General features: G+C 48.2%; 1 protein-coding gene across 2 annotated transcripts in view; it reads right to left on the minus strand.

Moving 5' to 3' along the window:
• LOC147698289 (tudor domain-containing protein 3-like) overlaps window positions 1-13,354 on the minus strand; it is a 764,430-nt gene that overhangs the window by 223,689 nt on the left and 527,387 nt on the right. For both annotated transcript variants that reach the window (XM_086934904.1, XM_086934903.1), the window contains exon 10: window positions 12,504-12,629. In XM_086934904.1, coding sequence (XP_086791030.1) covers window positions 12,504-12,629 — 126 coding nt within the window. The remainder of the gene's footprint in view (window positions 1-12,503; window positions 12,630-13,354) is intronic.

Below are 13,354 nucleotides of genomic sequence, written 5' to 3' on the forward strand. Positions count from 1 at the left end.
CACAGGTGTGACTTTGGCACGTTGATGGAGAACCCCAGCAGATGCAGGAGATCGGCCGTAGTCTGGAGGTGGCTGACGGCTGTCTGGGGCGAGCCCGCCTTCAACAACCAGTCGTCTAGGTAGGGGAAGACTGAAACCCCTAACCTGCGCAGATGGGCTGCGACCACCGCCATCACTTTGGTGAACACCCGTGGGGCGCTGGTAAGGCCGAAGGGGAGCACGGTAAATTGAAAGTGCTTGTGGCCTACCGTGAACCTGAGGTAACGCCGGTGGGCCGGCAGGACGGGGATGTGAAAATAGGCGTCCTGCAAGTCCAACGCCACCATCCAGTCTCCAGGGTCCAGGGCAGCTAAGACCTGAGCCAGAGTCAGCATCTTGAACTTCTCCTTCCGGAGGAAGCCGTTGACGTTCCGCAGGTCCAAGATAGGGCGTAGGCCCCCTTTGCCCTTCCTGGGTACCAGAAAGTAGTGGGAGTAACAACCACACCCTACTTCTGACCCAGGAACGTGCTTGATGGCCCCCTTAGCCAAGAGGGCCGTGACTTTCTCTTGCAGAAGTTGCAAGTGATCCCCCGACACGCGGTGGAATTGCGGTGGCATGGCTGGAGGGGTCGCCTCGAAGGGGAGGGAGTAGCCCCTTCGGATGATTTGCAGCACCCACCAGTCCGACGTGACAGTGCGCCAGTGGAAGAGGTGATGGCGAACCCTGCCCCCCACTGGTGTCACATGGGCCTGAAAGCACGGACTAGGAGGGTTTTGAGGCAGGTGCTGCGGGGGAAGGTGTGGACTGGCTGCGCCGTTGTCCCCGACCGCCACCACGGCGGTTTCTATGGCCGCCACCGCGCTGTTGGACATTCTGCGGCGCATGGCTGGCAGCACGTGTGGGGGCGTCCCTTCCTTGGCCACGAAAGGAGCGAAAGGCACCCGTTTGCTGGTGAGGGGCCGAGAGGCCCAAGGACTTGGCCGTAGCCCTGGAGTCCTTGAATCGCTCCAGCGCAAGGTCTGCCTTGTCGCCAAAGAGGCGACGGCCATCCAACGGCAAGTCCAGCAGAGTGGCCTGGACACCGGCCAAAAAGTTGGCGGACCTCAACCAGGCATGGCGTCGAACCGCCACTGTTGTTGCCTTCGCCCTGCCCAGTGAGTCCGTGGTATCCAGCGCACACCGGATGGAATACCATGCTGCATCTCGGCCCACCGCAAGGGTTTGGGCGAGTTTTGCCCGGACTTCCTCCGGACACTGTGGCAGCACGTCCGCGACCGCGTCCCACAGGGTGTGGGTATAGCGGCCCAAGAGGCAGGCGGTATTAACTGACCGCAGCCCCAAACTGAGGGACGAGAACACCTTCTTCCCGAACTGTTCGTACCTCTTGGATTCCCGATCGGGCGGAGCCATCGGGAATGCGGTCTGGGAAGTGGAGGCAAGGATGACCAGGCTCTCGGGGGTGGGGTGGGAGGACAAAAAGCAAGGGTCGCCCGGGGCCGGGCGGTAGCGTCTTGCCACGTTCCTATCCACAGGCGGACCTGTGGCGGGCTTGGACCAAGTGCCCACAAGAACGTCACACAAGGCCTCATTAAACGGCAGCAGAGGCTCACTGGAGCTTGCCTGCGGTTTAAGGACCTCTGTGAGGAGGTTAGTCCTCACGGCTGCGACAGGGAGTTCAAGGTTTAGGGCCTTGACTGCCCGTGTCAACACTACACTATAAGCTGCCCCCTCCTCCGTAGCCACGGTGCAAGGGGAGACAAATCCAGTGTCTGGCGAAGTGTTAATGCCACTGGCCTCCCCAAGCTCCTATGTCCAGTCCTGTGGTGACTGGCAATCCCGTGCCAGAGGGTCTCCAGACCCCTCCCAATCACCCTCGTCACCCATCTCCAATAGCACAGGTTCAATAGATGGGTCCTGTTCATGGAAATAGAAATCTCCAAAAGCCGGCGGTAGCGGCGCCCATCGGCACGGCTCCGGCGCCAGAACCAGACCGGGGGTAGGATTGGGGACGGCGCCCATAACAGGCACCGGGGGTGATACCCATAGGGCCGGCCGGCGATGACCCGGATCCGGAAGCGGATCCAGAGAGGGCCTGCGGCGCCGGGACCGAAGCACCCGACGGCGTCGGAGCTGAAGCGCCCGACCCGCTAGGCCCGAAGACGCCAAGGGACCCGGCTGAGGAGGGAGGGACCCCTTGGCCATGATGTACCGTTAGACCTCCTCAGGCCTCGCGTCTTGCCCAGGGACCCGAAGGTGTGGGGCAGACGGCGACGACAGCGACTCCGGCGGAGCCGCGCGGGTGGTGTCACCCGAACCCCCGGCCGCATCGTGCGAGCGTCGGGGTGGGTCTGAGGAACGATGAGGTCTCTCTGAACTCTTATGCCTCTTACCTGAGGATTTGGATCCCGACAACTGATGTCCACTCCCGGAGCTTCGAGGGCTCCGACCCTGCGACCTGTCCCTCAACCTCCCGTGGGACCGGGACCTGGAGCGGCGCGGGCCGACTGCCGGAGCTCCAGTCGCTTGCGAGACCGCTCTCGCCTAGCCTTCGACGTCAGGGCCCGGCAGTCGGAGCAGGTGCAGTCGTCGTGGTCGAGACCTAAACACTTGAGGCACCAGCGATGGGGGTCGGTAACCGACATCAGTCGGTCGCACCTGGAACAGGGTTTAAACCCGGGCATCCCTACCGGCACCGTAGGGGTCGAAGACTCGAGCAAAGAAATTCTCAAAAAGATCAAAAAGTTTAGTCAAAAAAGACTAAGGGGTAGAGCTTCTCTGGATCTGCGCTAGCTGGCATGGAAAAAAGAAGAACTGACGTCAGCGCGCATGGGCGGCGTCTAAGTACTCCGATGACGTCATTCCGGCGCTAACGTCGCGGACGACGGACATGGAGCCGCGGACGACGCCTGCCAGCGCGGAGGGGTATTGCTACGCAAAATTTTCCTGATACTGTCGGACTCCTGGGGATATTATAAGGTAAGGAATCTATCACTAACGTGTCTCTTTCAGATAACCACTACTCCGCAACTATCTCGAACATTATGGATGACCTAGCCCCACTGAAGCTAAAAGAACCAAAACTAAAGATAGGAACCCCTGGTTCAATGGACCACTCAACAATGAGAGGAGATGCCTCCGGCAATCAATCCGAAAGAATCTAGAGACAGGACCCCTCCGCCGCTCATCTAAAACTTCTCCGCCAGGTTAGAAATGCCTACAACAAGAACGTCCTGAAATCAAAGAATTTTTCAGATCCGAACTTGAGAACGCCAAGAACAGACCTTGTAAGCTCTTTGATCTGGTCAAACACCAATCCAACAAACTGGTCAAAGAAGCCCCCAAGGCTTTAATATCATCTGAGGAATTCTCCTCCTTCGCGGACGAAGTCGCAACCTTAGAAGATAAACTTAGTGCCGTCACATACTCCCTATCCCTGCCTGGCTTGTCTCCACCCCCTCCTATGATACCCTCACAATTTTTACCTAAAAATCAAGCACTCTGGACTGACTTCAATCTCTATGATGAAGACTCCGTTTCTAAAATCTTATCGTCCCTAAACCCGATTAACCATTTCAACGACCCGCTCCCCTCCAACTGCCTAGCGGCTGTCACCCAATCCATTATCCCTAGCTGGACCGCAATAATTAACGCCTCACTCCAGCAGGGTTCCATTCTTGACTCCCTGAAAGCTGGCCAAGTCCTCCCTATTTTTAAAAAACCATTGCTTGATCCAGCCATCCCCGAAAACTTCAGACCTATCTCCAACATCCCCCTCCTAGCCAAAGTGTTTGAGAAATGTGTACAACACCAACTAAGTCAGCACATCAACAACTTCCACCTTCTCGATAATTTCCAATCTGGTCCCCGACCTGGGCACAGCACTGAAACGATCATCCTCCAAGCCCTGGACCAAGGAGAAACATGCCTGTTAATCCTCCTAGATCTATCCTCGGCCTTCGACACGGTCAACCACGAAAAATTAATCGAATGCCTCAAACTGAGGATGGGTTTGGACGGCTCTGTCCTAGAATGGTTTAAATCCTTCCTCCAAAACAGATCACAGCGATTTCTAATTAACGGCAAACTATCTGCTCCTTCGCCGGTCAAGGTCGAAGTCCCTCAAGATCAACCCTATCCCCTACCCTCTTCAACCTTTATTTTGAACCACTCACCAAAGCTGTACGCACAGCAAATATCTCCAACCATATTTATGCTGATGACACTCCGCTCTACATCAAAGCCTCCTCTCTTGAGGACATTCTCTCCCTGAATGAGGCCCTGAAATCAACTGTCCACTGGATCAGCTCCAATCAACTTAAACTTAACGCAAGAAAACAGAATTCCTCCTAATCTCCCCTCCAAAAACTAATTCCGACATGCAATTATGGGTCAAGGCTATCACAGCCTGAGATTGCCCACCGACAATTGTGGGCTCAGCTAAATCTTTGGGAATAACTCTGGACTGTAATTTGAACATGCGAGACTACATCAACTCGAAGGCCAAATCAGCCAGATTCCGCCTGAGCCACCTCTGGAAACTGAAGCCCTTCCTTGACGCTACCGACCTAAAAAGCGCAGTCCAAGAGCTAGTAATCTCTAGACTGGAATACGGTTGTTCCACTCTCTCAGGCTTAGCCAAGATCTCCCTGGCACCCCTAAAAGCCTGCTTTAATGCCAGCACCAGACTTCTTACAAGCTCAATTTTTTTTAGCATATCTCTTCACACCTGAAAGCTTTGAACTGGCTCCCGCTCTAAGCCAGAATCCAACTCAAACTGGCTTGCATCACACACAAAGCTTTATACTCCAACTCCCCTGCCTACCTTGCACAGAAACTTGTGGTATCCGGTCGAAGCAGAAACTCTCGTTCCGCCAGAGATCTTTTACTCCAATCAAGAAAAAAAAACGTATAACCCGGCTTTCTCGGGATCCGCTCCAAAAATATGGAACTCTCTCCCGCCCGCCATCAGATGAATCCCTTCTCTGGCACGCTTCAAAAAGGAGGCAAAAACCTTCCGTAAGGGTAAATCCATCTCCTAAATGCTGCCTCCTGCCGATTCTCAGTCCTTGATCAATATACACAGACCTTGACCTCCTACAGACTAGCGTCTCCCTTCGGAATACCGTCCTACCCCTTCAGGAAATCGGGGGCCTTATTGGGAGTTAATTATATGTAAACTGTTTTCATACGTGTCCGCTTAACTATTGTGATTCCTTCCTATTGTACACTGCTATGTTTCCCTTGTAAAGCGCTCTGATACCCTAGGGTCAAGTTTGCGCTCTATAAAAAAAATAAAACAATCACACTTCAGAATTACAAAAAAAAATGCGTTCTTCGTTTTAGCTTGACACCCTACAGCCTTTCCTTTCAGTCTACCAGTACCTCAGCAAGATAGTCACATAATCCACTTTACTTTTCTTTCTCTGACTGCAGTGTGAGAGGAGTTTGTAAACACAAATCCCCGTGTTAAAAAATAGGAAGCAATTTGCCAGAAGAGATTGCCTGTGATTTGACCTTTGAGTTTGAAGCGCAGTAAATGTGACAAGATAAAACAAAATTTAAAAGCTTCTTTGTTTATTGCTTGGACTTTTGCGACCCACTGAAAATCAGCTGGCGACCCAGCTGTGGGTAACAAATAGACGATTTGGGAAGCACTACATTAGGCTTTTTTTCAGAAAACACATCACAACCGGTGATTTAAAAAGCAAGGGCAAGTCATGCAAACATGAAAGATCTAAAGAAACACTTAAATTGGCCCACCGCACAACTGTGCTTGGCTAATGATAAAACAAACAACAATACAGAGGTTTGGCTTCCAGAGAATCGAGATGAGGTAGCCCGTAACAGGCCACAAACATTTCCCAGTGGCCAGCATAGATGGACGTCGTGGACAGGTATCTGGCTGCAAGAATGGCATTTACCACTTGAGAAAGCAAGTCAATAGAATGTAACTGTTACTGCTCAATGTCCACACATGGAGGTGTAGATTGCAGAGCTCTGGGTGTAGCTCTCTCATCTGAAGTAGAGACAAGAGGTTCCAATGCTGGGATAGCCAAATGGGAGGATGAATGCTCATGCTCAGGAGCTCTGGAAATCATACTCTCCTGCCACAGTCCAAGGCTATTCAATTGACTTCAGATTGGTCTGCACTGACTTTTCTCAGAACTCAAGGCAGGAGAGATAGCAGTGAAAAAGTCGTACAGAAGCCTGTCCCCTTTCAAAGAATCAATACTGCTCCCAAATAACTTTTTGAAGGAAACTCCAGTATAAAGAAGTGTGTCATATTGACGCTGGGAAATATACCTAACCACGGCATGCCTCACTGATTGAATATGCCCCGAACTACCTCAGAATGAAGATGCCACATGTGGTCTGCCAGCTGATGCAGGATTATCTCGTTCAGTCTGGCATTAAGGGACACTGCCAGGTGGTAAGCTAAGAAAAAAGATCTCAGCCACCACCAAAAGAGTTGCACCTCCTGGCATAGGAAACAATCCCGCCATGCTTCTTGCAGAGATCCAATCCTTGTTTGGCCTGCAGGACAGACTTGAAAATAAAGACTCCATCATATACAACAGTTTTAACAAATCAGGAAATATGTGTACTGGTCAAGTCCTGGAGAAGTGGAAATGGGCAAAAGTAATTCCACTGCTGAAGAAACCCTCAGCAGACCAAACAATACTTTCTAACTACAGACCTATCTCCCTCCTCCCGTTTTTCACTAAAACATTGGAAAAATATGTACATTAGGCTGTCTCCAACTTTGTTGAAACAAATAATCTTCTTCAGTCTAGTCAATCAGACTTCCGTTCCCACTTTAGCACGGAGACGGCCCTACTTGAGGTCTCTAAGACCATAAGAGAGACCCTCGACAAGGGAGGAAAAACTGTCTTGACCCTTTAAGACCTTTCCGCTGCTTTCGACAACGTGCCCCATGATCACTTACTGCAGAGATTGCAGGAGTGTGGTTTTGGCGGCACGGTGTTGAAATGGTTTGCTTCCTTCTTGAAGAACAGAATATAAGAGGTCTGGCCTCCTCCCTTCACAGCTAGGATTCCTCCGTTGAATGTGGGGGTCCCTCAGGGCTCTATTTTGAGCCCGGTATTATTCAATCTTTATATATCCCCCCTAGCTAACTTAGCGGAGGCAGGCAGGGCGAAGATTATATCTTATGCGAACGACCGGCAGTTGTTGTTCACTTGAAGGAAGGGGGAAGATTTTAACGGACAGAGGATTAGAAACTGTATTACAGAAGTGTTCTCCTGGTTTCAACTTCACCAACTTAAATGCAATCCAGAGAAGTCAGAAATTATCTTTTTTGGTTCCCCTCCCCTGGACGTTTGGAAACAGTGGTGGCCTGACGAAATGTCCCCCCCCCCCCCCCCCCAAACGGTAGTTAACACAGTGAGAAACCTGGGAGTAAGAATGGATGACAGGCTATCCATGAAAACTCAAGTTCAGTCAGTAACCGGCACATGCTTCGGACTCCTGAAAATGATCAGGAAATTCCTCTACCTGCTACCAATGATGCATAGGAAGTTAGTGGTGCAGGCCCTCATTACCTTCAGATTGGACTATGTGAATGTCCTATATTTTGGTCTACCGGAGTGTTTACTGAACAGACTGCACATTGTTCAAAATTCAGCGGCCAGAGCAGTCCTGAAGTTAGGGGCCAGGGAACGGATGTCTCCCTATTTGAAGAAATTAAACTGGCTCCCGATCCGGTCCAGAATTCTTTTCAAAGCCCTGACGCTTGCCTTCAAAGCTCTCCATGGCCTGGGGGCACATTACATCAGGAAAATAATTTCCTTTTACACTCCCCGTAGACCGCTAAGATCAGTTCACCAATATTTGATCATGGCACCGAATTTCTGTAGAGCCCGTAGTGGAGGTTGGTCCTTCCATGTTCAAGTGGCTCGAGTTTGGAATAGCCTGCATCTATTGCTGAAACAGACCACGACCCTTCTGGAGTTTAGAAACCAGTTAAAAACCTGGATGTTTCAGCAATCACCTTAAACTATTGGTCCCTTTCGGTATCCGTAGCTTTTGTTCTCCCGTCTCTTCTGTCATAGTGCCGGGACACTCTGTTGAGTAGCTGTACGCTCTATAAATTTTGGATTAACATAACATAACATAACCGTACCACACAGAAGTCGTGTTGTCCATTAGGACCTGTACCAGGAGTCTGTTAATGATTAGAAAGAAAGCTTTCAGACCAAGACAGATCACCCAAAGCTCCAAGACTGATGTGAAGCTGACTAACCCCCAGAAACAAGACACTTTTGATAGTTCCCTTCCCAGACCACCCTCACCCAGGAAGTGATCAATACTTCATGACAGTGAAATCTGGGTATGAGAGGGAGAATGGCCTGCAGCAGGTGAGGTTGGTTCTCGTCTGCCACCACATTTGATTCTAAAACATCTCTTGTAGGATCAGGACAGATTTGGAAGGGCAGCCCTGGTGCTGGGTTCATTTAAACCTTACGTTCCATAGCAGGATCCACATGCGCTATCTGGCATAGGGGAAAGAGGAGGCTGCATGAGATCAGGAGTGCAAGATGCCTCACAACCATCCTTACCAGGACCCAGGACTGCACCTGAAATGTCAGGATCAGATCCTGAATGTCTCAGTCTTGCTTCTGCAGTGGGAAGTTTTAGAATATTCCCTTGTCTAAAACAGACGGAGGGGAAAGGCTCAGATAGCAGTTTAGCTCTTTGATGGAAAAGCCCAATGAAAAAAAAACTGGAAGTAAACTAGGTGCTCTACAGGGCACCTAGTTTACTGATTGTGGTGAGCCTTCCTTGAGCAGCAAGTCAGCAAGGTACAAGAATACATTTAACCTCGAGCTACAAAGATGAGCTGCGACCACCACCATCACTTTCATGAACACTCAGGGGTGGAGGTAAATCCAATGGGGAGCATGGTGAACTGGAAGTATTTTGACAATGATGTGAACTGCAGGTAACATCTGTGGGACTGCAGTACGAGCGTATGAAAATACACGTTCTACTTGTTCAGGGAAACCATCCAGTACTCTTGATCCAAAGCAGAGAGAATTTGAGCATTCTGAATGTGTCCTTCTATGGAAAAGCATTCAATAACTGGTGCTCCAGTGTAGCCTGAGGCCTTGGGCCTTCTACTGGATGAGAAATTAGCAAGACCAGAACCCCATGACCCCCCCCCACCAAGTCCGGCAGCCACAATAACCCTTAGAATGAAGATGGCTATGTTTCAAGTTCTCAATCACTGAGTCAGCCTTTTCTCCAACATTCTAGATCCATCTAAGGGCATGTTCATAAGGAAAGCTTGGACATCCCCTGAAAAACAGATTGACCACATCCAGGTGTTCCTTTTAAGCACTTCCCTGGTGTCAACAGCAGAGCCGCTGCAGGTGGTGGTGTTCAGGCCTGCATGCAACACAAACCTTGCTGTGTCCTGTCCGTCCTGGAATGTTTGGACCAATTAGGTCGTTTGGCCCAGTCGTTAAGACCTTGCTGGTCTTTCTCCACAAGGCATGGCTGCATCTGCACAGAGACCACACCTCATTCAGAGAATACAAAGCCAGGCTAGCTGAGATAAAAATGTTTTTACCAAAAGCATCAATATTTTTCGACTTCCTATCGGACAGGTTTGCCGAAAAAGTATTAGGATTGACTTTACTTGTGGATGCCTGCAGCAACAGTCTTTCAGGCATTGGGTGTTTGTTCAGATAATCAGGGTTGACAAAGGACAGTCTGTGGCACCTGGCCACAGATCAGCTGACTGGAAGGCCTGAGCATTGCGAAGACCATGTCCATAAGGGCCTTGTTAAATGGTAGTACTTGCTCTGATAAAGCCAGACCTGTGTGAAGAATTTCTGTCAATAGAAATTTGTGGCAATCTTGGTCCAAATGCGTGCCCAGCTCAGAATCAGAAGACATTGGTCCCTTTAAGTGGAGCTCTTGCTACTTCTTGACATATTCAGAGTGGCGGGATGAGTCCCACTTGGCTTTCTTCTGCTTATGGTATTTTTCAACTTATTGAAAGACTTCCATTGGGAATGGGGCTATCTACAAGATCAACGTCTTGACTGAGAATGGCCCTATGACTCAGAGTAAGAGCTGTTTTTCTGTTTTGAACACAACCTCTTTTTATGCTTGGCAATGTAAAATCTTTGCTTCCCACCTCTTTGGTGCATGACTGACTCGTGACTGTACCATAAGCACCATGGGCACATATCGCACGAGATCTCGACTGACATCTGTTTCCTGTGTTTGTGGCACAGCTTGAATCCTGTTGTTTTCAAGAGAGACATCTTCCCTGCCTGGGTAATTGGAGCAGTTGGAAAACTGAGAAAGGTGGGAGCAGAGCTCCCGATCCGCATCAAAGAGAGTAGAAAGATAGAAACTTGGTTATACAGTGTATAATTCCGCCTCCTATAGAGTGCGTGCACTATAATGCACGAGGGTTTATTTTCTTCTGAAAAGTACACTGAATCATGACATTACATTCCTCACGTTTGACAGCCAGAGCCCACTCACCTTTTGGGAAAAGCTATATTAAATCAGACACATTAAATACTTCCATCAAGTCAATCTTATCCCACATACAGGCTCAAACATTAGACAAGCAATGTTCTGACAGTAAGGCTAACTTTTACGAATTTCTACATATTTTGGCTACTAGAACTTTGAGATCAAGAAAGAAAGCAAGAGATAAAAAGAAAGAATACAGAATGAAAGAAAGAATATAGAAAATTATTCACAGCCACTGTACAACTTGCACACCAATGAAACATTTCTTAGCTATTTTGAAGGAAAGTTAAAAGTCGATTAAGGACGCAGAGGTGACTATGCTCCACTAAACAAAAGACCCTCTCTGGGGCGTTAACATTATGCAGACCCTGTACTGGCTTAACAGCAAGGCCAGTAGGCCTGGTTTGGGGGCAGGATCCCTCTGCCTGCGGAGATGGCCACAAATGGAAAGTACATCTGCCCACCAACAGGGTCGATTCTGAGGAACGTGGGTCGCTGTTTGTGAATAAAGGTTCCATACTCTAATGGACATAGGAGAACACAGCATGGTGCTTCAAGGGCTGCCAGCTAGCCTAGGTCACTTACAGCGTAGAAGCGAAGCACGTGTATTGTTGCGCAAACCCTGATAACTTGAAATTAAGAATCAGCAACCTCGTTAGACCGGCACCATGAGAAGATTTTTAGCTAAAGGCGTGCTGCATACAGTTGTGGGATGTCTTTACAACTCACAAAGCTAGATAGAATCCGCCCGCTAGGTAAATCCACACACAAAGTGCCTGTAAAACAAGTATCAGGCACTCATGCAGTCCATAACAAGGCGTGGGGAACACAAGCATTTACCCATTTGCTGAGCATTGAAGAAAGAGGAAGGGCTTAATCTCCCAACGGCTTTTAAACTGGACCTATAGTCGAATTGGTTAAAGCAGGTAATATTTACCTCGGATGCATATTAAAACTGATGTTGATATTCTTTTGCTGTGGATCTTTGCTGCTGTATTGTGAATAAAGTAGCAAGATGTATAATCTGAGGCTCCTTGTGCTGTCATAGAATCTTCCTACATCTCTGGCCAGTGTTTGAGCTGTTAAAATGTTGCAGTCTCTCAAAGATAAATTCAATGGTTTATAATGCAGAATAGGATTGCTTTTAAATCAGTGAAATGTATCAGTGTACGATCTAACAACTTTATTGATGCAAGTACTTTCTTTCCAACTATCCATTGCATGCACTTAACTCCTTTTTGCAAGCTCTAAGAAGATGTCAAAGGTTCACATAAGCTCTTTGTGGGTAAAGTGGACCAATGATTAACTTGTATTTATTCTACTAAATAACTATGGAACACGGATAGGGCACAATTAACATGGCTTACTTACCTCAGTACAGGCCCACTGGAATTATGTGGCAGGGTTGACTAAATTATGTAGCAAGAAAAGGCAAATTATTTGGTGTAATGCACCACAATTTCTGATAGCATTATTTAACAATTTTCTATGTCTATACTTGTTAGCAATGTCTAGGCTTCGTTTGCACCTCATTAGTACCCTGTTAACACCCAATATAGCTGTAAGCCACAGAATGGTGACCAGTCAACCTTTATAAAGGGCATTCTACTGCACGTCAACACGAGCAGCTTTGTTTTTAGCAACTTTTGAACCATATGAGCTAGAAAAGTTTTTTTCTTAGAAATCTGCAGACTATGCAGCAGATGACTGATTACATATGGCGAATCTACAATTATATGAGTAATGCTGCAGCCGCATAATTGCAGAATTCCAGTGGCCTTGCCTGTATCTTTGTTAAACCCGGAACTGACAAAATCTTTCACATCTGCTCCACAAAATACAAGCGCATCAGACCATTGGCGCTGTGAACAATCAAGTATCACAAACCATTTACCATATCATTTAGATGCAATGCCTGCAAAAGCAGCTGAGTACTTAATCTGAAAAAGTGTCCAAAGAAGTGATTATAGGTATCTTATCACTGTATATTTACTTAAATGTCATACCTTCTATCGAGAAAGTACCCATCTTGGACTCTAAAAAGTCAAATAAAGTACTTGGGGCAGAAGGTCTGGCACTTGATGATTCATCTTCCTCCTCAGGCCTTGGTCTGCCGCGACCTTTTCCTCTTCCTGCTCAAGCAAACAAACAAGCGCATTAAGATATGGAATCCATTTATGAACAACAAGCAAAGACAAGGCAGTTTCATAAATTTATAAAAATGCATCTTACAGTCAATAACAAAAATAGTTTGCTACTCCTGCAGCATAGAAAAACAAGCATTTGCAATGAAATAGGCCTCGCAATAGAGAGAGTTTAAACGATTGGCATTGTAAATAACAATGCCTTTTATTTATGTTTTAAAAAACAACACATACATAGAAGGCAATGCCTTTTACAATGCCAATAGCTTAAACTATGGCTATTGCGAGTCCTATTGCATTGCAAATGCTTCGCTTAACAGTGTGATTGACGACTTTGCAGCAGCGGGCTGTTACTGGACGGGAGTGGTGGGGGAGAGGAGGAGGTCGTGGGGAGAGAAATAGAATATGAGCAGGCAAATGTTGGAGGGAGAGAGGTGGTAAGGGCCAGCTCTGCTGAATTTGGTGTCCAGGTCTGTGCGGTGGCGTTCAAGTGAAGACATGTTTAGGTCTCGCGACCTATCAATGCGCGCAAGCGCATTGAGCAGAGCCAGAATTCCTGTCTTGAAAATCCTCGTCAAACCAAGGGCTTCGTTCCTGCGGTTTTCTTTAAGTTCATGTGAATCACGTGACCAAACAAGCACGCGCATTCACGGCCGCACAGCACATCAAACGGCTTCGCCCAGCGTGCGCTCTGCGGCTTCTCCTCCCCTAAT

Source organism: Lissotriton vulgaris, chromosome 8 (genome assembly GCF_964263255.1).
Source record: "Lissotriton vulgaris chromosome 8, aLisVul1.2, whole genome shotgun sequence".
NCBI lineage: Eukaryota > Metazoa > Chordata > Amphibia > Caudata > Salamandridae > Lissotriton > Lissotriton vulgaris.